Source organism: Protopterus annectens, chromosome 2.part2 (assembly GCF_019279795.1).
Source record: "Protopterus annectens isolate FY-2018-M chromosome 2.part2, PAN1.0, whole genome shotgun sequence".
Lineage (NCBI taxonomy): Eukaryota > Metazoa > Chordata > Ceratodontiformes > Protopteridae > Protopterus > Protopterus annectens.
Genome location: NC_056730.1, coordinates 868,406,314 through 868,427,051, shown reverse-complemented (window position 1 = coordinate 868,427,051; position 20,738 = coordinate 868,406,314). Strand labels below are relative to the sequence as shown.

General features: G+C 41.8%; 1 protein-coding gene across 1 annotated transcript in view; it reads right to left on the bottom strand.

The window, feature by feature from the left end:
* Positions 1–4,647: 4,647 nt before the first annotated feature.
* Positions 4,648–20,738, bottom strand: part of LOC122795829 (iron-sulfur cluster assembly 1 homolog, mitochondrial) — a 579,093-nt gene continuing 563,002 nt past the window's right edge. The window contains exon 4 of the mRNA XM_044064189.1: positions 4,648–6,346. Coding sequence (XP_043920124.1) covers positions 6,054–6,346 — 293 coding nt within the window. The 3' untranslated portion in view covers positions 4,648–6,053. The remainder of the gene's footprint in view (positions 6,347–20,738) is intronic.

The following is a 20,738-nucleotide window of genomic DNA, read 5'->3' as shown; positions in this document are numbered from 1 at the left end:
CGCAAAATTGCTTCTGCATCGGACCATGCGGCAAAAAAGACTGAGGATATGGCGTCGGTCATGCGCATTAGTACCCTGACGTACTGACGTCAGTCTAATGCGCCCTGACCGACGTCAGCCATATACTTTGGTATTCGGGCCGACTGGACAGCGGACTACCCCCAAGTGTTAGGACTGCAGCAATGTGGAATGAAGAACATCTGCCACTCTCCAAGCAGCTGAGGATGACTCGACTTTGCCTACTACATTCAACTGCAGAAGCTGAAAGACCTTTTAGCATGGTACAGAAAGTAAAGACTGTACTGAATCAGTCCCTCAGAGTAAAAACTAAACTCTTTATTAGCAGTTAAAATAAAATGAAAAACTGGACTGCTGTGATTTTAAGCTTCCAAAATGGTCTTAGATGCTGCTAAGAAAGCCACAGCAGCATACCGATAAGTGTGCATCTTGTGTGTCTAAAGTATGACAGGATGCTGCTTGTTCATGCACTTAGTGTACACATGGGATTGGTTGTGTGATATGTAACAGACCTATTTAGAAAATGTAGTTAATGTAGCAAATGGTATTAAAGAGCATGAGATTTTAGTTTTGATTTTGTACAGAAGTGCTATTTCATTTATTTTAGTGTGTTATGGTTTTGCAGATTACAAAAATAAAAAAAGTTTTGGATTTGACTTGTGTGTCTTATCGACTTTTACAAATGTTCAACCATGCCCCATGGCAACAGCGCCATACCTCTCAACCTCTTAAAGCAAGAAACCTGGATAAATCCCTAAATAAAAGGGCCAAAAATGGGGACAAATTTTAAATACTGTGCCTACAAACTTAGAAAGTAGACAGAATAACAGGTTTTGCATTAGTATGAATTTTCTAAAGGGTATGAACTGTAAAAATCAAATGTCTGTCGTTAATTTTCTGACTTCACTCTAACGAATCACCAAAGATTTGCCAGAACATCACAATTTTATGAAAAATAAACCAAAAATATGAGGGAAAAATCTGGAGATTGAGAAAATCTGTATAGTTGAGTGGTATGAATATTGAGTTTCACTCAGTGAAAAAAAAAACAGGATGGCTCACATTTTGACTGTTTGTTACACATTGTTTGGGCTTCTGTTCCACACTGGCCTCTTAACAGGTTGAGACCTATGGACTGGACTGATAAATGCAGCATGCGCCACTACGTTTTTGTTATTTTTTCCAGCACAAACTGAAAGACCAGTGATAAAGAAAGTAAATAACAATGATGGCTATATTATATATGGCTTATGCTGTTTGCATCACTAACTTCTGGACACCGTGATCTACATTGGTCCTCATACAGAAGAACCATTACTGATAAAAATCCAGCCAAAATGGTGTACATAAAGTGCATGAATAAACTATTTCCTGGGGTGAAAGTGTGTCTGTGTGTGTGTGTGTGTGTGTTTGTGTGTGTCATCTTCTTTTGCAGGGACATGAAGCACTGGTTAAACAGAGAAGGCACTGGAGGTTTTGGCTTGACCACTCAGCTGAGATCTTAACCTGTGCCAGCCTTTCCCAGGGGTGTGTGTGTGTGTGTGTGTGTGTGTGTCTGTGTGTGCGTCTGTCGCAGGGTTTCACATCATCAGATTCAGTGTTTTGACAGTGAGCAAGTCCATATCTGAAGATTTACTGTTATGAATGACTTGGGTACCTGTTGAAATTCTGAGGATCACAATTATGGTCCTCAGAACAGCAGAACTGAAAGTACAAATGGTTGAACATATGCCAAGTAAGTCGTTATGCCATCTTGGATGACTGCTCCTACTCAGGGGTACAGATATCCTGAAGTCAGTACATGTAAGTAGCAAGGGTGCTGGGACGGACAGGGAGCAAAGCCTCCTTTAAAACAATGTTTGGAAGTGTAACACTATGCACCAGAATTAATTTTCCTTGAATCACAATTTATATTTCAAGGATTTGCAAGATCAGTTCTCATGCTTCTGACAAGAAGCCAAATGTCTCCCTTGAACAGGTCTTTCATGCAGAATATTAAGTACTTGAATGTCTCAGGTGAATAAATGCTAGAATGGCAGAGAGGAGCCCAGTGCATTGTCTGCTGAAACTGAAAGCTCCATCTTAGGTGGATAATGTTTAGGCTGGGTTTCAGAAATTAATAGTTGTAATGCCCTAGGGCCTAGGCCAGCTCAACCAACAGGCCATCTAAATCATCAGTAGCTTGACTACAGAAATCTGGATTTTTCATAAAAAAAGTTCATGCCCGACCCCTGCCAGCAGGATGGGGGGTTATTTTGTGTAGGTGTTACAGCCATTTTAATTTTTTTTAATCCAGATTTATAATTCACCACACTGCAAAGTGACAAACGACACAGTAATATACTTTCACAAACAGTTAGGCACCATACTAGAAAAAGGAAGCTTTCATTCTATAAAAATGTAGAAACACAAATGTCATCCATGCCAGCCAAAATGGGAATATCAAAAGCATCCCTAGATAAATGTCGCGGTGGTACGGCAGTAGCATTGTTACCTCACAGCAAGAGGTTCTCCCTTTCGATTCTTGGCTTGGCTTGGGAGTGCCTTCTGTGTGGAGTCTGCATGTCCTCCCCGTGGTTGGGCAGCGTTCGAAAGACATGCGTGCATAAATGGGCGTGCCTTCATTGAAGGTTGGGCATCGAGCTGGCACCTCGGCATTTCGTGAAAATCTGCTGCCAATCATTAGAGGACCGGAGTTCCGCTGTGGCAACCCCTTACCGGGAAAAAGCCGAAAGACAAACAACAAAAAGCATCCCTAGATGCCACCAGTTGCCAATGGCTAGATTTACTATTGTAACAAAAAATATTGAGCCCTCTCAGAAATGAGCACAGATAGTGTCCCAAGTCAGATCTGTAAAGATAAATCATAACAGCTGAATGAGCATGAATATTTGAGGTTTATATGTCCAGGACAGTCGATACTAAGATTAACCTGCAGCCCAAGTGTGACACTTGCATCACTCTGGATCAATGGGTTAAACAAGTTTGGTGACAAAATGCAGTTTTCAAGGTCAGCAAAAATGCACCAGCTCTTGGAGTTATAAAGGGGTTATCATTTTAAAAAATAACACAAAAACATTAGTTCCACAGATAAAATCTTATAATTGGAAGTAGGGTCAAGCTAAGGTACACAATGCACATGAGGATGTATTACTGATGATAATTTCTTGCCAGAGTCAAAAGTATAGCTGTGAAGAGTTACACTACACTTCAAATGATTCCTGACTGAACGTCAGAACTAATAAAAAAGGGAATAGATGTAGTCATGATGAAGGTCATCAGATCACGAATGCCAAATGTGTATCTAAAGATAATACTAAAAATAACTGTACATAGCCTTAAATATGTATTTTTTCTTTTAAAGTATACTGGACAATGGGGCAACTACTCATACTACACTTCCCAAAAAAAAAAAAAAAAAAAAAAAAAAAAATTACACATTGCCTTTGTGAAAGACAATTCATTTAAAAAAATCCACATCACCACTGTCAAACACCAAATTAATAAACAATTCAAAAGAAGAAATGTCACGGTTAATTCAAAGCAAAGGAATACTCTGAAGAAATGCTAGTTGAGGCACTGTTTACAGCGTGCAAATAATGTCAATAAAGCACATCTGAAGGCAGAAAATGGTTAAACCAAGCCTGATAGGATTTGTTACAAGGACAGGATATTCTGGCTCCAATGAAAATATTAATTTTCCAAAAATCATCATACAGAAATCTGTTCCTGAAGCAAGGATGACAATTAAAATTTACTCTAGGAAGATTACAGACTTTTCCCCCAGTACTTAGAGTATATCAAAATTCATTTCTAGTAAGTCTCTAGTTTCATGAGGGCAAGCTATATTATAATAATGATCAACACCATAAACCACAAGCTTAAAAATAATAAAACTGTGAAGGTCAAAAGCAAATATACCAGCAGTGTTTAAATGACAAAACTACTGGGGAAAAATGTTATTGGGAAAAAAATCATAAGTGAATATGAGAAGCGGCTTTTGATTACCTCCCCACATCTCAAAACTAAACTCTCTTGCTGATCACTTCACCGAAAAATGCAAGTGCCCTTTCTGACACTAAAACATTCAGCTACTTTTTCTCATCTGAAATCCAACTACTGCAGTTATGCACCACAGACATTAGTCTCTGGAAAAGTGTAAAGGAATAGTGGCAGAAAAACAAAGTAAGCTATCCTTAAACTAGTTACTGTCAGTATTCAACAAACTACTCTTGGCAAAGAGAACTGTAACATTCTGTGGTCTATCAAATGGACTGGGTCTATAACTACAGGAAAGATGCTGCTTAAGAAATATGGTAATGAGCTCCCAAAATACTAGGCAAACGGAAGTAAAGGTCTTCTATTGTATTCAGCTGTTTCAAATCTACTGGGGGCAGGCAATGAAGGAGATGAAAGATCGTAACTCTGACAAAGAAATGCACAGCAATTACTCTCATAAGTAGAGCTAATGCAAGATTCTACTAGATGTACAGGTAAGAGTGCAGTTAACAGTGAAGGGCAGTAAAATGGGACGGGAGAAGCCCAGTGAGAGAGTGTGTGTGTGTGTGTGTGTGTGTGTGTGTGTGTGTGTGTTGGGGACACATGAGCAGTAATGTCCCACATCCCTGCTGCAAAATTAATACCATTTTATTCAAAAACAAGTTTACAACATTCAAAGTAACACAGAAATTCAGTGCAGCTCTAAATGGAAATCACTTTTGGTATAACCTATCCATCAGAAAGGCTTCTTTTTTTTCACTTTGTATAAACAGCTTTTGTTGGCGGTTCAACAGGAACATCTGCATCTGAATTTAAGTGGTAATAACTACTTACATGAAATAACTCAAAAAACAAAATTAAAAAAAAAAGAAAAACTTGGACTTCGCAATGAATCTCAAGTGCTGGCTCATTGTTACTGTAGAGACTTCTGCTTCAAATAATCCTCGGACTTTGTTTTGGAAAAACATACCCTAAGAACCCTTATTTCTATGAACATGACAACTGCTTCCTGACTACACAAATTGGCAGACCTGAATCTCATATTAGGAAGTGCAGAACGCAAGACAATACTTTCCATGTGCCCACTACACACCTGGGATTATAGGGAATAAAACTTGAATGGGAAAATGTAGAGCACAGTAAGGTAACTACAGTGCTAGTGCAGTGTATATGTAACGTACAACAATAATTCAATATGCAGCACTAATTCTAACTGCACACCAAATCCTATCTTGCAGTGAGTAACAGAACTTAAGGACAAACACACATTCTTACAAAAGATAGAAAGTTAACTATTTCAGCTAATCAAAGTAAAACACTCCTGCCCCACTGTGCTGCTTACATTTTAAATACAAGTAACTTTTTTTTTAATTAACAAAAGCATCAGACACTCTCCACACCCGTCCCAAGAAAACAAATTACATCAAAAGAGGCAAGCAAAGTCCCATGAGCTGTATGACTAAAAAAATCAGAAATATCTAAAGAATCACTGAGTATACATTTAAACAGCTTATTCCTTGAAGTTTTTCATTTACAACAGGGCAGACACTATTACAGGAAAGCACATTTCATATATTGTTCATTCTTTTCACTTTATGCAAAAGACAAGCTACTAATGAACAGTTGCATTACACGTACAACTGCAAGTCAATGTACTAAACTAGAAATTAAAAATAGCCTTCTCAATACAATTCAAAAGCTGCAGTTGTGTGTAATAAGCAGTCAGAAATATATAAAAATGAAGGCATCCCATATTAAGTCAATTTTAAAGTTGATCAGCAGACTAAAATTGTTAACATATCATTTGCACTGAAAGCCCATAAATGAAAACATATATGAACATTTCTGTGGTGAATGTAATTTTCACTTCAATGAAGAATGCAGTTAGAACACAAGAGGGTGGCAATTGTGTTAACAAAACTTCAGTGCTGCATGTTTCATGAGAACTTTCAGAACTGGTTAACTCAAACCATCTTTAGAGCCCAAGTATTAAAAGTAGATGGCATATAACTGAACTCATGGGAATGCGCACTACATTATGCAAAAACTAATCTTATTCCCACCAACAAATACAATACTATTTCAGTAAACAAAGAATAGACTACATGGATACCACTGAAGAGAACTGAATGAGGAGTCAAAACCAAATTATGACATGTCGAAATCAAAAACTTGAGACAGTCAAATATTAAGCTTTCTCCACAGCCACATGTTCCTTTGATATTTGGATTATTAAAAACAAATTCACTGGAGAGCTTATCTTCAATGTAATCCATTTCAGTGCCTAGAAGTGTCAACTGTGCTTTTCTTTCAATGAAGACTCTTACACCTAACAAATAGAAAAGTGAATAATTACAATGCATCTCAGATGTTTACACAAGTACAAACAGGATAAATATGTTGCATTTCTGTTTGCAATATTTTCAGTCTCTCAACTGCACAAGTACAAAAAATGTTACACATATGCAGGCGATAATGCTACAAGATAAAAACATGAATAAGCCTTACATACTGCAATTGTGACTTATCAAGTTGCTCTCTACTAACAAAGGAACCAATTTAACTCAGTTTCCCAATGGCAAATATGAGCTTTGGTACACAACAGAATTTGAACAACCTTGTGGAAGTTTTCTTAGGCAAAAAAAAACAAACAAACAAACAAAAAAAATATATATATATAATTTATTCTTGTATATCTATAATACATGCATACACACAAAAAACCCAGAAAAGTATAGCTGTGTAATTAAAATGAAAATTATATACTTACCATAACGTAATATCCATACTGTCTTTTTTCATCCAGCTCAACTACTGGATATATCGGATCCGATGCTAGCAACTTCCAGACTCTTGGATCCAAGGGTCAGGCTTCTCCCCCACCACCCTCACAACTCATCAGATCAAGTTTGACTGCCTATACCAAAGGCTTTTCCTAAACTCTACAAACAAGAAAGGGCCTGAAGTTACAATGAAACAGTCCTGGACTGCAAGCAAAACAAGGCTCCAGACCAGTCCATTATAGTCAATCAAGCGCACAAGTGATAGTCTGCTAGGGTTACAGAGGAAGGGAAAGTTGAGATGGATGGGAGACATGTATCTAGTGTTATAGTGAGCACATAACTTTTGTATGCAATGTCATTTTTCCATCTGTCTCAACTATTGGAATACAGGTCCCAGCATCCTCAAACTCTGTTAAGACTCATGGGAGGATATTCCAAGGGAAGGTGGAGCAAAACAAAGTCCCAGATGTAGCCTGCAGCTCCAGTGTGTAATGACAGATAAAGGTATGTACTATACACCAAGTAACCGCAGTACAGATATCCACAGGACTCTACTGAAGAAAGCCATACAGTTTGCCACAACCCTAGCGGAATAAGCTTTAGGTTTGTTCACGAAGATGAAACACTCTTGCTGCCTCACTAACCTAATGTATTCGGACAACCACTCAGACAGAGCACTCTTCGAGATACTAGTTCCCGGTTTAGCTTTAGAAACGGAAAGAAAAAGTTGGTCTGATTTTCTGAAGTCTATGGTAATATGTAACCTGAAGTGTAACAGACAATGAGCATTCAACAAGCTTAAGAATATTCGTCCTCGTTTGAGAAACTGGAAAAGAAAACCAAGAAATTAATAGCCTGATTCAAAGCGGTCAGATGTAACTTTCTGAAAAGTTAGGATTTGTCCGAAGAGAAACACTGTTTGTAAAAGAGCAAATAAGGTGTTTTTTTTTTTTTGCAAGACAAGGCTTGGAGTTCAGAGATCCTCCTTGCTGAGGTAAAGTACAGTTTTGTACCTACCATAAATGTAGATGTTCGAGGATCCACATTGCTGCAGTCCTAACTATTGGGTAGTCCGCTGTCCAGTCGGCCCGAATACCAAAGTATATGGCTGACGTCGGTCAGGGCGCATTAGACTGACGTCAGTACGTCAGGGTACTAATGCGCATGACCGACGTCATATCCTCAGTCTTTTCTTGCCCCAGATGTCAGAAGACCCTGAAAAGATAAGGCCAAAAACCAAAAACTCCCAACATACCTGCACCAAAAAATATATATACAAAATATACAAAATTAGCAGACTATAACCTCACCTACACAACCACCCCTAAACACAGAGGGGAAGGAGGGAGGGTAAATTGGACTGCAGCAATGTGGATCCTCGAACATCTACATTTATGGTAGGTACAAAACTGTACTATGTTCTTCATTCCACATTGCTGCAGTCCTAACTATTGGGTAGAATCCCAAAGCAGAGGTAAGGGAGGCTGGCAAATCATAAGGAAGCAGGAACTGACAACATGCCTTGCAAAATAGCTGTGGCAAAACCAGCCCTAGACTTAGAGTAGAGAGGAAGGTGATAATGCTTAGAGAAAGTATGCACTGAACTCCAAGTAGCTGCCTCCAAAATATCCTTAGTTGCCACCCCTCAGAAATGCTGTTGAAGTGGCAGTAGCCCTAGTGGAATGAGGCCTAATCCCAGCTGGAATCTCCTTGCCATGATGGGAATAACAAAATGTAATGCAACACCCAATCCATCTAGAAATAGTTTGTTTTGACACAGGCTTGCCCTGAGAACTCAAAGCAAAAGAAACAAACAACTGCTGAGACTGCCTAAACTCCTTAGTCCTGCTCAAATAATAACGCAATTGCCTGTGTACATCTAAAGTGTGCAAAATCTTTTCCCCTTTATTTTGGGGATCTGCATAAAAGTAGGCAAATGAATAGTTTGGTTTAAAGCCACACTAGAAACCACCTTAGGCATAAAGGAAGGATTAGTGCGTAAAGATACTCTATCCTTATGAAAAATCAAAAAAGGCTCCACTGCCATAAGGGCCTGCAACTCAGAAACCCTTCTTGCAGAAGTAATGGCCAACAAAAAAGCAGTCTTCCATGACAAGTATTTCAATTCAGTAGTAGCAGGCTCAAAAGGTTGTAGAGTAAGTTTCTCCAACACAAAATTGAGATCCCAAGCAGGAGTAGGAGCTCTCGTGGGGTCTTATATTCTTTGCCCCTCTAAGAAATTGCTTGAACAAAGGATGCGAAAACAGCGGTGGGTCACAATCATAGTGAGCTGAAATTGCTGCAGCATGAATCTTAATGGAAGAGAAAGACAAACCTTTGTCCAATAACTCAGTAAGATATTGAAGAGCCACACTCAAATTTGGCTCAGAAATCTCCAAATTGTTTGCTGCACTCCAAAATAAAAATCTCTTCCATTTTTCTGCGTACACTTTCCTTGTACTAGGTCTCCTGGCTTCCATAATCACATTTAAAACTTGTTGAGGAAGTTGAGACCTGCTGTCTTTCAAAACAGAATATGCCAGGCTGTTAGATGAAGAGAGTGAAACTTGACATTGAGCAGGTGACCGTCTCTCTGAGACAACAGGTGTGGAATCAAGGGTAAAGGCCATGGAGGCTTCTTTACCAGAGTCCTCAGTAATGGGTACCAGTGCTGCCGAGGCCAATCTGGAGCTATTAAAATCATCCTTGGCTTGTCTTGTCTGACCTTTAGAAGCACCTTTGGAAGAAGAGGCAGAGGTGGAAATGCATACACATGAAGATTTTTCCAACTGAAAGAAAGAGCATCCACTTTCCAAGCTGTGTGATGAAACCTCTTTGTGCAAAACTTTGGCAGCTGGTGGTTTAGTGGAGAAGCGAACAGATCTATGTCTGGAGTTCCCCAGGACACTGTCAACTTTTGAAATACATGAAGATCCAGTTTCCACTCGTGGGGATCCATGATTTGCCTGCTTAACACATCTGCTAAGGAGTTCTGTGCTCGGCAGAAACCTTGCCTGAAGAGTTAGTTGCAAGCTGAGCGCAGTCTCCCATAAAATCATTGCTTGCCTGCACAATGGGTAAGAATGTGTTCCCCCTTGTTTGTTGATGTACCACATGACAGTTGTGTTGTCTGTTAGAATCAACACCTGCCCTGGAAGAAGTAACTCCTTGAAAGCCATTAATGCAAACTGGACTGCTAACATCTCCTTCATGTTGATATGTAGATGCTGTAGTCTGGCAGACCACGTGTCTTGTATCCACTTTCCATTTAGATGAGCTCCCCAAGCAATGTCTGAGGCATCTGTCGTTAGAATCTGACTCGCCTCTGGCCGGGTCACAGAGAGTCCCTTGTTTAGGTGACATTCCTGAGCCCACCACAAAATTCCTTTTGAATGCAAGGTATTATTTGAATGACAGTGTCCAAATCCTGGCAGTGCTGTGTCCATACATTTTTGAGATACCATTGTAGCTTCCTCATATGCAGTTTGGCATTGGGAAGCACCAGAATACAAGATGCCATGAACCCTAAGGCTTGAAGGACTGTCCTTGCAGTCAGCCCGGACTGAAGAGATAGTTGATGGAAGTAACTGGAAAGATTCTTTTGTTTGTCCGGGGTTAAAAAGGCCATCTGGGCTGCTGTATTCAGTCTCACACCCAGAAAGCACATGTCTTGAGAGGGTACTAGACTGGACTTTATTTCGTTCACAGAATACCCTAGGCATCTTAGCACTGCTATGACATATTCCAAATGCTGTAGAAGGTCTTCCTTTTCTTGAGCCAGAATCAGGCAATCGTCCAAGTAAGGATAGATTTGAATTCCTTTTAGCCTGAAGTAAGCTATCACTGGAGCCAGAACCTTTGTGAATACTCTGGGCAGTAGATAAGCCAAAGGGCAATGCAGAGAACTGATAATGAGAATTTCCAGCTCGACAGCAGATACTTTCTGCAACTTAGTCTTATAGGCACATGAAGGTAAGCTTCCTTGAGATCTAAAGTTACCATCCAGTGATCTTTGCCCAGCAGAGGTAAAAGCTGTTGTAACGTCAACATTTTGAACTTGGGAATGTCCAGATAAGTGTTGAGGATAGATAAATCCAAAATTGGTCTCCACGTGTTCCCCTTCTTCGGTACTAGGAACAGGCGAGAATAAAATCCTAGGCCCCTTTCTGGCACAGGAACCGGCTGAATGGCCCCTATTTGGAGTAACAGAGAAATTTGCTTGTGAGCCTCTTGTCTTTGTAGAGGAGGAATGTCTGGCATGCCTTTGAAAGGAGGCAAGGTATGGAAATAAAACCTGTAACCGTGGTGAATGATATCCAGAACCCATCTGTCTTGGGTAATTAAATCCCAATTTTCTTTGAAAAGAGACAGTCTTCCTCCCAACGGTGCTGCCAGGCGAGAATGAAGTGGCAGCTGAAAAGGCAGGTCATTGGGTCTGCTTACGAAAGGACTGACCCCTGCCCTCACCAGAAGTCTGAGCAGGGGAACTCCTGTCCTAGGCCTAAAAGAACCCTGAGCTCTGCCCCTACCACGTCTAGACCTACCCCTAGACTGGGAATCATAAGCAGGATAAGTCCATCCCTTAGCAGGCCAATTTCTACTAAACTTGAGGCTGCACCTGCAAAATCTTTAACAGTTTGCATAGACTTAGCCTTGTCCTCCATTTTCTTCAAAACTGCTTCTACAGGCGAACCAAACAACACATCAGACTGCAAAGGAGCATCCAAAATCCGTGTCTTAACATGCTCAGCTAAATTCTGATCTCTCAACCAGGCGTGCCTACGAAGAACAGAACCAGTGGCAGCCACCCTGGAGGAGGCCTGCACAGCATCAAAACCACATTGCAAGGAATGTTTACCCACCTGTTCAGACACATGAACTAAATCCTGCAACTCCTTACACTCAATACCTTCCAGAGCATCCACCTTAGATTTCAACTGTGAAAGAAGATAATTCTGATATTTTAACATGTGAAACTGACAATTCAACGCCCTCATGGCTAAAGTGGAAGAAGTATACACTTTCTTTCCCCATCTATCCAAAGCCCTTGCCTCTTTATCAGGAGGGACAGGATTTTTAACAACTGAGGCCTTCACACCTTTAGGCCCCTGAGAGACAGTTTCGGGTCTGCCCTAGGACTCTTAAAAGATACTTATGAGCTTCAGGCACCCTATAATACCTATCCGGTTTAACTGGGGCAGGAGGCAAAGAATCAGGATTCAGGAAGCCTCTGCAAAAACATCTTCCACCACATTCAAAACAGGAGGTATAGCTAAAGGCCTATGCTGGGGTAAAACAAGAATTCCCTAAGCCTTTTCCTGGAATCAGAGAAATCTTGACCTTCCCATTTAAAATGCTCCCTCATGGAATGCAGAGTCTCTGAAAATGAAAAATCCTCAGGAGGAGAAGATGAAGGAGTAGAATCATCCACATCAGAATCAGAATAAGGAGGGTACTCCTGCAAGTCTTCAGCCGAAGACTCAGAAGCCTCCGAGCATTGCTCAAAACTCTCAAACTCAGGTTCCACCCTAGGCCTCTTATCAGGAGGGGGCATAGAACCCCTTATCATAGTAATCAAATCCTCTGCCATTTTAAGCATATGTTTCTTAGGCAAAGACCCTGAAGCACTAGGAGAAACCCCCACTGAAGTAAAACTTGGCCTGCCCCTCAAAGAAGCCTTGGAAACAGAAGGGTAGGCTCTAACCACCTTAGGAAGAGAGGGAAGAACAGCCACCTGAGAAGCCCCCTCAGCCTGGCCTACTTCCTGAGAGGATACATCCTGTAACAGTAAAGTCTCTCCCTGAGACTCCAAAGAAACACCTGGCAAAACCTCCGGCTCCACTGAGCCCTCTAAAGAACCGTCGTCTGGGACTGTCGGTTCTTCCACTCTAAACTTTGCTGTTTTGTCCTTGCGTTTTTAGCGAAGCGTCGGAGCATCCGGCGGCATTTTATAATTACAACGCTTCCCAAACACTAACCTGGCACAGTCTAACCTTCTCTTAATAGTGCGTTTGTTAAATCTAGCACAAGAGCGGCATCCAACAACGTCGTGCTCAGGCCCTAAACAAGGTATACACAAAGTATGGTAATCCCTATGAGGTATCTGTTTCCCACAAGAAATACAGTTATTCACTTTTCTGACATCCGGTTAAATACTGAGGCAAGAAAAACCTAAAAATTCCCCAACGGGGTACTTAGCCAACTTTGATTCGGTCTGAAACTCTGGCTTCAGAAACTTTCAGAACGCCAACCTGCACTCGCAAAATTGCTTCTGCATCGGACCATGCGGCAAAAAAGACTGAGGATATGACGTCGGTCATGCGCATTAGTACCCTGACGTACTGACGTCAGTCTAATGCGCCCTGACCGACGTCAGCCATATACTTTGGTATTCGGGCCGACTGGACAGCGGACTACCCAATAGTTAGGACTGCAGCAATGTGGAATGAAGAACATCTGCCACCAGAAAGATAGTTTTCCAAGAAAGGAACTTCAATTCCATAGTAAATGTAGGTTCAAAAGGGGGTTCTGTTAAAGCCTGTAGTTACGACAGTAATAACCCAAGGTGGAAATGGGTCCCTCAGAAGAAGCCGAGGCAGAGAAGTACCTCACAAAAAAGACAGCTTTATGAGACAACAGGAGTATGGTATTCACCAACTTGAAAATTCAAGAGACCTGTCAGCTGAACTTTGATGGTTTCTGCATGAAAAAGATCTGCTAGAAAATCTAAAATCACTGGCAAAAGAGCAGAGAAAGGTTCAAGACCATTGGAGGTTACTCAAATGGAAACTTTCTTCAATTTGCTTTATAAACTTTCCTGGTAGAAAGGTTTTGAGATGATGAGATGTGAATCATGAAGAATGAAAGCCTGGAATTTCAGCCCATCATTGGAAATGGAGGAACCATTCAGTCAACTTGACGGATTTGACGGCCAGGTGAGGCTTGCAGGATGGGTGAGAGATCAAATATGAAAAAAGAGGGTCCAGTACCCAGGGGAGGGTACACCAAATGAGGCCAAAGGGAAGGGAATCACATCTATAAAGGCCAAAAACAAAAAATGAGAATCACCTTAGTCATGCACCAGTCCGCTTTCTGAAGAAACTTGGTTAAGAGGGGAGACCGGGGGTCAAGTATGGACCAGAGCATCCTTCAAAACCAGGGCAAAAACTGATGCATTTGGTACTGCTTGGGGGGGGGGGGGGCAAATGGGTTGCAGCAGAGCTGATACCAGGGACTAAAAAATCATGGAAGCCACTGTTTGACTGACTACTCATGCGCCAGAAGAGTGAACCCACTCAATTTGCCTGCTAACACACTTGGTCTACCTCAGAATACGTGCTGCAATCAGAAAATGCTGGAAGCCATTGTTTACTGCCAAAACGTCATGGTCTCCCAACATAAAAGGTACAGGCATGTTTGCTCCCTGTTTGTTGATGTACCAGACAACAAATAAATCATCTGTCTTATAGGTTCATATACGTTTACTAGGCTAACGACCACAAGGGCCTTTTCAAGCCTAGAAATGCATCCCAGACTGACAAGTTCTGATACCCTTGATAAGTGTAAGGAGGAGTTTGGGAGATGAACCATTTACAGGTTACCTGTGTCCATTAGAGACATAGGTGCCAAACCAGGGATGAATTTCTGGTTTCTTTTCCAATTGTTCAAGTTGCACTTGAATTGGATTAGACAGGAACTCTGCTTCACATGAATGGGGAAGCCTGTTCCACAGACATGGTAGTCTCTGGGATACATACCTCTCTCTCCAGCAGGACCTATTTATATCACAGGCAAGGTTTAAGTCTTTAGAATGGGTAATTATCGTGCTGTTTGTTTTGTGGATATGCAGGAGGTGCATCAGAGTGGGGTCTGACAATGTCCAATATGCCAGGCATAAATCTCCCCTCACAAACATGTAGGAGACAGAATACAGGGATAGGGCCTTGAGGCGGCCTACATAGGACATTGCACCACGTATTCTTTTAGTGAGGAACCTCTGGCCATTCCAGTTGTTAGATATGCCTGGTTAGTTACATACCAAAGATGCCAGATACAGTGGAACAATGATGTCCTTGGACTTAGATACCATACCTTTGTTTATAAGTTGTGCAATACAGAATGATTTCTTCACCACTGGAGACACAGTATGTCCCCAAGTCCCTAACTACTGGGTCAATGCTAAGGGATGTGTGGTTAACATGACAGTTACCAGGGAGGAAGGACTTCCCGCAAGATACTACTATGCATTTCTTGGCATTTAGTTTTAGTCCATGGTTCCGACACCAGCTATTTGTCGGTATCAGACTCTTATGGAGAACATTTGTGTTCGTGTGAGATTCAATGACAGCTCCTAATTTGCAATAATCTGCAAATTTAGTCAGCCAGAGACCAGTGACATCGGCCTTGACTTCTGAGAAGTAAATGATAAAAAAGGAGTGATCCAAGGACTGATCCCTGAGGGACTCTACTTGTGACTTGCCTCTTTGTAGAGGTGGACTTCCGAATTCTAACTTCCTGGGTTATGTCTGTGAGCCAGTTGGCTATCCACCTGGTGACATACAGGTTTGTACCTAACCTGAGTTTGTCATCAATGCCCGAGTGGGGTACTGGGTCAAATGCCTTGGCCAGGTCAAGGTAGGCAGTGTGAACAATTTTGCCCTCATCCATTGCTTTGGTGACCTCGTCAAAGAACGTCAAAGGATAATGAGCGTTTCACCATAGAAAAACAAACGTTAAAACTTTTATTAAATAATCCTTGTAATAGGAAACTATCTGAAGAAGGCTTTATGCCAAAAGCACTTGTCTGTTACCTGAGTTATCAGTTGGATTATTTTATTTAATAAAAGTTTCAACATTTGTTTTTCTAAGGCGAAATGCTCATTATCCTTTGAAGTTGTTTGCACTTTATTTTGAGCATTCTTCAGTGGTGTTTTCCTGTTTTATTCGTTTTTGCCTTGTCAAAGAAGTCCACCAGGTTGAGTAGGCATGATCTGCCCTTGATGAAACTAAAATGGGTTGGGTCCAGTGTCTGGAGGCTTACTAAATCTCTGTCGATTATTTCCATGATAATTCTTTCCATGGCTTTACATACAAGACTGGTGAGACTTGTGGGTCTGTAGATGGACCACCTCTGTGCAGAGGGATGACTGTTGCCTTTCTCCATTCATGAGGCATGAAACCTGTTTGGAGGCTACAGTTAAATAGTAATTCCAGAGGCCCTGACAGGTCATGTTTCATGCTATTTAGAAGGCATCCTGGGATATTGTCTTGGCCCACTGATGCAGTGTTCTTGGTCTTGGAGAGATCAGTAAGGACCTGTTCCCTAGAGATAGTAGGAGGAGTTGTATTTGATGATATTTCCTGAGGGAAGGCTGAGAAGGAGAGAAGGGTAAAGTTGGAGCTGAATTAGGAGAGAAGGGTAAAGTTGGAGCTGAATTTATCAGCCAGGAGGTTTGCTATGTCTTCTGGCTCAGTACACGTGGTTCCATTTTCAATAAGCTTTGCACACAATTGTGTATTGCCTTTGAGGTTGTGGACATAGCTAAAAAAATGTTTTGTGGCTGTCCTTGGCCTTGGAGGCCAAACTTACCTCAAATTTGGAATCAGTAGACTTTATTTGTCCTCTGAGTTTTTTGTTTAGTTTGATGAGAATGCTTTTATCCTGCTGGGTGCTGCACCTCCTAATGTTTGCCATGATTTCCTTTCTTCTGTTACACAGTCTACTGATTTTGTGATTCCACCAGGGTGGCTTGTTTTTTGAGTTAGTTCTGTACTTCCTCCTTGTAGGTACAGCTGTCTCTATGCAGCTATTAACATGCCTATACAGGGTTTCTCTGAACAGTTTCCGCATAGGCAGCAGTGTTCTCAGGGTTTATGGGGGCTTAAATTTTGCCAGGTTCTCACTTAGCAGGAGGTTAGCCTTCAAATAGTTCCTGAATATTCCAGGTTTAGCTGAGGGCCCAGGTTTTATTTTTACTTCAAAGGAGACCATTTTGTGGTCTGACCTTACCAGGGAAGGCATTACAGTAGGGGGTGTGCAACACTCTCCCATATTAGTGAGGAGCAGATTCAGTATGGTTGCACCCCTGGTTGATGTATTGACTATCTGGTCAAGGGAGTTTGCGTTTACAAAATCCAGGAATCAATGTACATGTACCTTTGTTCTTGAATAGGATTCCCAGTTAACAGTGGGGTAATTAAAGTTACCCATGAATACAGTATTGGGTTGGATGGTTAGTGCTTCTAATAAGTTTAAATACATAGCATGGGTTTCCTAGGTTATAGAGGGGGACCTGTAGCTTGCAAGGAAGTGGTATTGGATTTTGTCTATGGCGATTTGAACATGAAGCAGCTCAAATACATTGACCTGTTTGATCAGCCTTGAAGTATATTTACCTTTGATGTAAATAAAGACACCTCCATCTTTAGTTCCTGCCTGTGAAGTAGCTGGCCTAAAATGTATGGAAGGCATTATAACCCAGCACTGTTGGTGTGCTCTCCGCGGCTTTAAACTATGTCTCAGTGGCTGCACAGATGCCAGCATTCTCTAGGGTAGAAAGAGCTTCTGGGGGGGGGGGGGTGGAGTTTTTTTGTTTAGACTCCTATTACTGAGCAGTAACACCTTTACTTTTTCTTGGTTTTGGTTTGCTATGTCGGAAGTACTTTCAGTTTGGCATTGCCTAAAAAGGCACTATGGGGGAAGACAATGTTTTAGCTAATATTCGAAAAAGCCTAGAGGAGAGAGGTGCAGACCAACCCTGGCAAAGCAGCATGGTCTGCTGACCATCTCCTTCCATGCTGACAAACATTGCACCCCCTCAGAATGATGCCAGTAACTAAGCCAGTTATTAAAGTCAATCATCTTTTGTACATACTGTGGCATCATTCTTAGAGAAGGTAAAATGCTGCTCAATGCTAGGCTCATATCAGCCTGAGACATACATTCTGGGAGCTTCAGAGTCTAGTGAGGTATGTCTCAGGTCATTTAATCCCACTGTTAACTGTGGTCCAACGACCCGAGTGCCTATGTAATGTGGGTAATCCTAGCTCCTGATAAACAACTGACCGTGACTTTCTCCTTACTCAGCCTGGTGAGAGGGATGTCAGTGTGCGTCATGATGAAGTCTCCAATGACTAGAATCTTGGATTGTGTGGTGGCTGGCCTTATGGGCTTAGAGGTAGAAGCTCCATGAAATGTAGCTCTATGTGTTGAAGTGGGTGTTGTTTTGAAAGAGTGCATATGGGGCTGCTGAGGGTATTTGTTATTTGCACCTCATCTAGGATGTCTTTGTGGTTTAGGAAGGTCATAATTAAGTGCCTCAGCATATGTGGGTTGATGCATCTGCTTTGAATTGTGCATGATGGGTTCAGTGTGTGTACTACTGACAGCCTTACTACCTCAGGATGCCTATATCCACCAGGCCAGTAACAGAGACAGTAGGAAAGTTCATATCCATGGCAACAGACCCTTTTTTATTGATTAGACAGATGGAGCGAGAATATCAATCACTGTCAGGAGTATCTGGTTTACAACTATGGGGGTAGTGCTTGTCACTGCAAACTAGTTGTCCTGTGCATAACTAGGTATTGGAGAAATTTCAATTGTACTTTTAAAGAAAAAAATGTCACTTAAGACATCCAAATCTATACAAAGCACTGCCAAACACTTGAGGGGAAACTAATACGCAGACCCTGAACATTTAAGGATGAAGTATTTAGGCGGATATTCTGAAGTTAGAAACAAATAAACCAGTGCTTACTGAAAACAAAGAATTAGCTTGTCATGAATGATGAAAAGAGGGTAGCTGCATGAATGGCTACTGCCTGGCTACTACTAATGCTGGTCTCACCACAGCTTCACAATGTTGTCTTAACAGCAATCACACCCAAGGGGAGGGAGTCATGGAAAGCCTGCAACACTAGATCTGCTCTCATCTCCATAGCACTGATCTGAAGATTGGTCTCTGTGGAAGACCACATTCGTTTGAGTCTTTTCCTCAAAATGCCCACTCCCACCCCAGAAGGTACAGTAACCATGGCTACTGGGAGAGGAACAACAAAGGGATGACCCATAGATTTTAGAGGAAAATTTACACACCAATGAATTGCAGATCCCCATGAGTATGACTGGAAAATGTTTAGGATGATGAACCGACCACTGTACTGACACAGTCCACTGTCACCCTCATGTGGAATGTCACGAGGCACAAGGGTGATGGATGCTACCATACAACCCAAAAGATGTAGGATAGATTTCATTGTGGGATTCTGGTGGAACACAACCAAGGAAGCTTGCTGATGCAATCAGCAAGGTGGTGTCCAGATGACATCCGATGAATTCTATGGTGTGAACTGGTGTCATCTCGGCTATCTTCAAGTTGATTGTGATCCATCGGTGCAAGCATAACTGGTACAAGGAGTTTCTGGTTTGAATTAGATTCCTCATGGTGGCAGTAATCAGCCAGTCCTCTTGGTATGGGAACACATGGAACTCCTGCAGTCTGAGAAGTGCTGCATCCATTGCTATGCATTTGGGGAACACCTGGGGCGGCTGTGGTAAGACCTATGGGCAGTACTCTGAACTGAAAGTGACTGGCTCCTAGCCAAACGGGAAGGAATCTCCTGGACTACCTGGTTATTTTTATGTGGCAGTAGATGTCCTGGAGGTTCGTAGAGCTCATTCAGTCATCCTTCCTTAAAATTGATTGAATCATGACCATCTGGAAAGATGTCTGTTTCAAAAAACAGTTTACGTAGCAAAGGTCCAAGATGGTCCCCATTTTTCTTCTGAACTAGAATGAATCTTGAGTAGATTCTGGATCCTCTCTGGTCTGGTGGGACCTGCTGGATGACTCACTTATCAAGCAGCTATGTAATTTCTTTGAGATATTACTTTCATCTGAGGGTGTGGATCATCCGGAAACTTTCTTTGGGACATTTCTGATGGGCAAATAAAGAGTAATGACATAGCCTCTAACTACTACTCCTCTGCACTCACAAATCATGAGTAAAGGGTGACCAGGTATTGGGGTGCACAGACGTGCCCCAAAGTGTGACAGACAGCCTTTCAGGAGCACTGGAAGACTTTGCCAGCTAACGTGAATTGAAACTCCTGGTTCTGTGAACCACCTCTGCATCTAGGGTGATATCCATTGTTGTTCCCTCTCTACTTATAGGGGACACCATCTCCAAGAGTGTCCTGTGCAAAGCCCTGAGACTTAAGGAACCACACCCTCTTTCCACCCTTTGGTTCCTGGAAAAGGTCCTTTGAAAATTGAAAAAGTGGATGCTGACTGCAAACAGGGCTTTGCCATCCTGTTCACTCCTGGTGAGAGTGTTTTTAACCCTGGATCTAAAATGAGTGGACCAATCTAAGGGGTAGTGAAAAAGGACATTGTGAAGCTCTCCACAAAATTGTGGAGATCCATCTAGTCATGTTGGCATATGAAATATTAGTACCTGCAGCTCAAGATGTATCATTCTCCATGTTGGACAAAAGGTGCAAAGACACATCTGAAATGGATTACAAGATATTAACTGTGAATCCACTGTTTTGCAGGCCTCTGCTGTCAAGGTCTTAGAGAAGAACTTGGAGAGCTCTTTGCTCAAGTCTCCCTGAAATCTCATTAGGTATGGAAGATAATTCACTGGAAGTAAGGCAAACACCGAAGTGCAACTTGGCTTTTCAAACCTGTCCAAGGCCAAAGACATCTTGTTTGGGAGGTGGAAGAATGAGTTCTCTTACAACAGCAGCTCTTCCTTCATGGCCACTGCTATGATAATGGAGTCGTCTATGGGGCCCTTGCTTCAGTGAAGCATCTTCTGTGGCAAAACGAAGGCCTTGCTGGGCTTGCAGGGTATAGGCTCCACCACATCTGATTCCCTCCATGCCCATTGGGACACCAAGGTCAATTAGTTCAAGTGCTGGGGGGAACCACA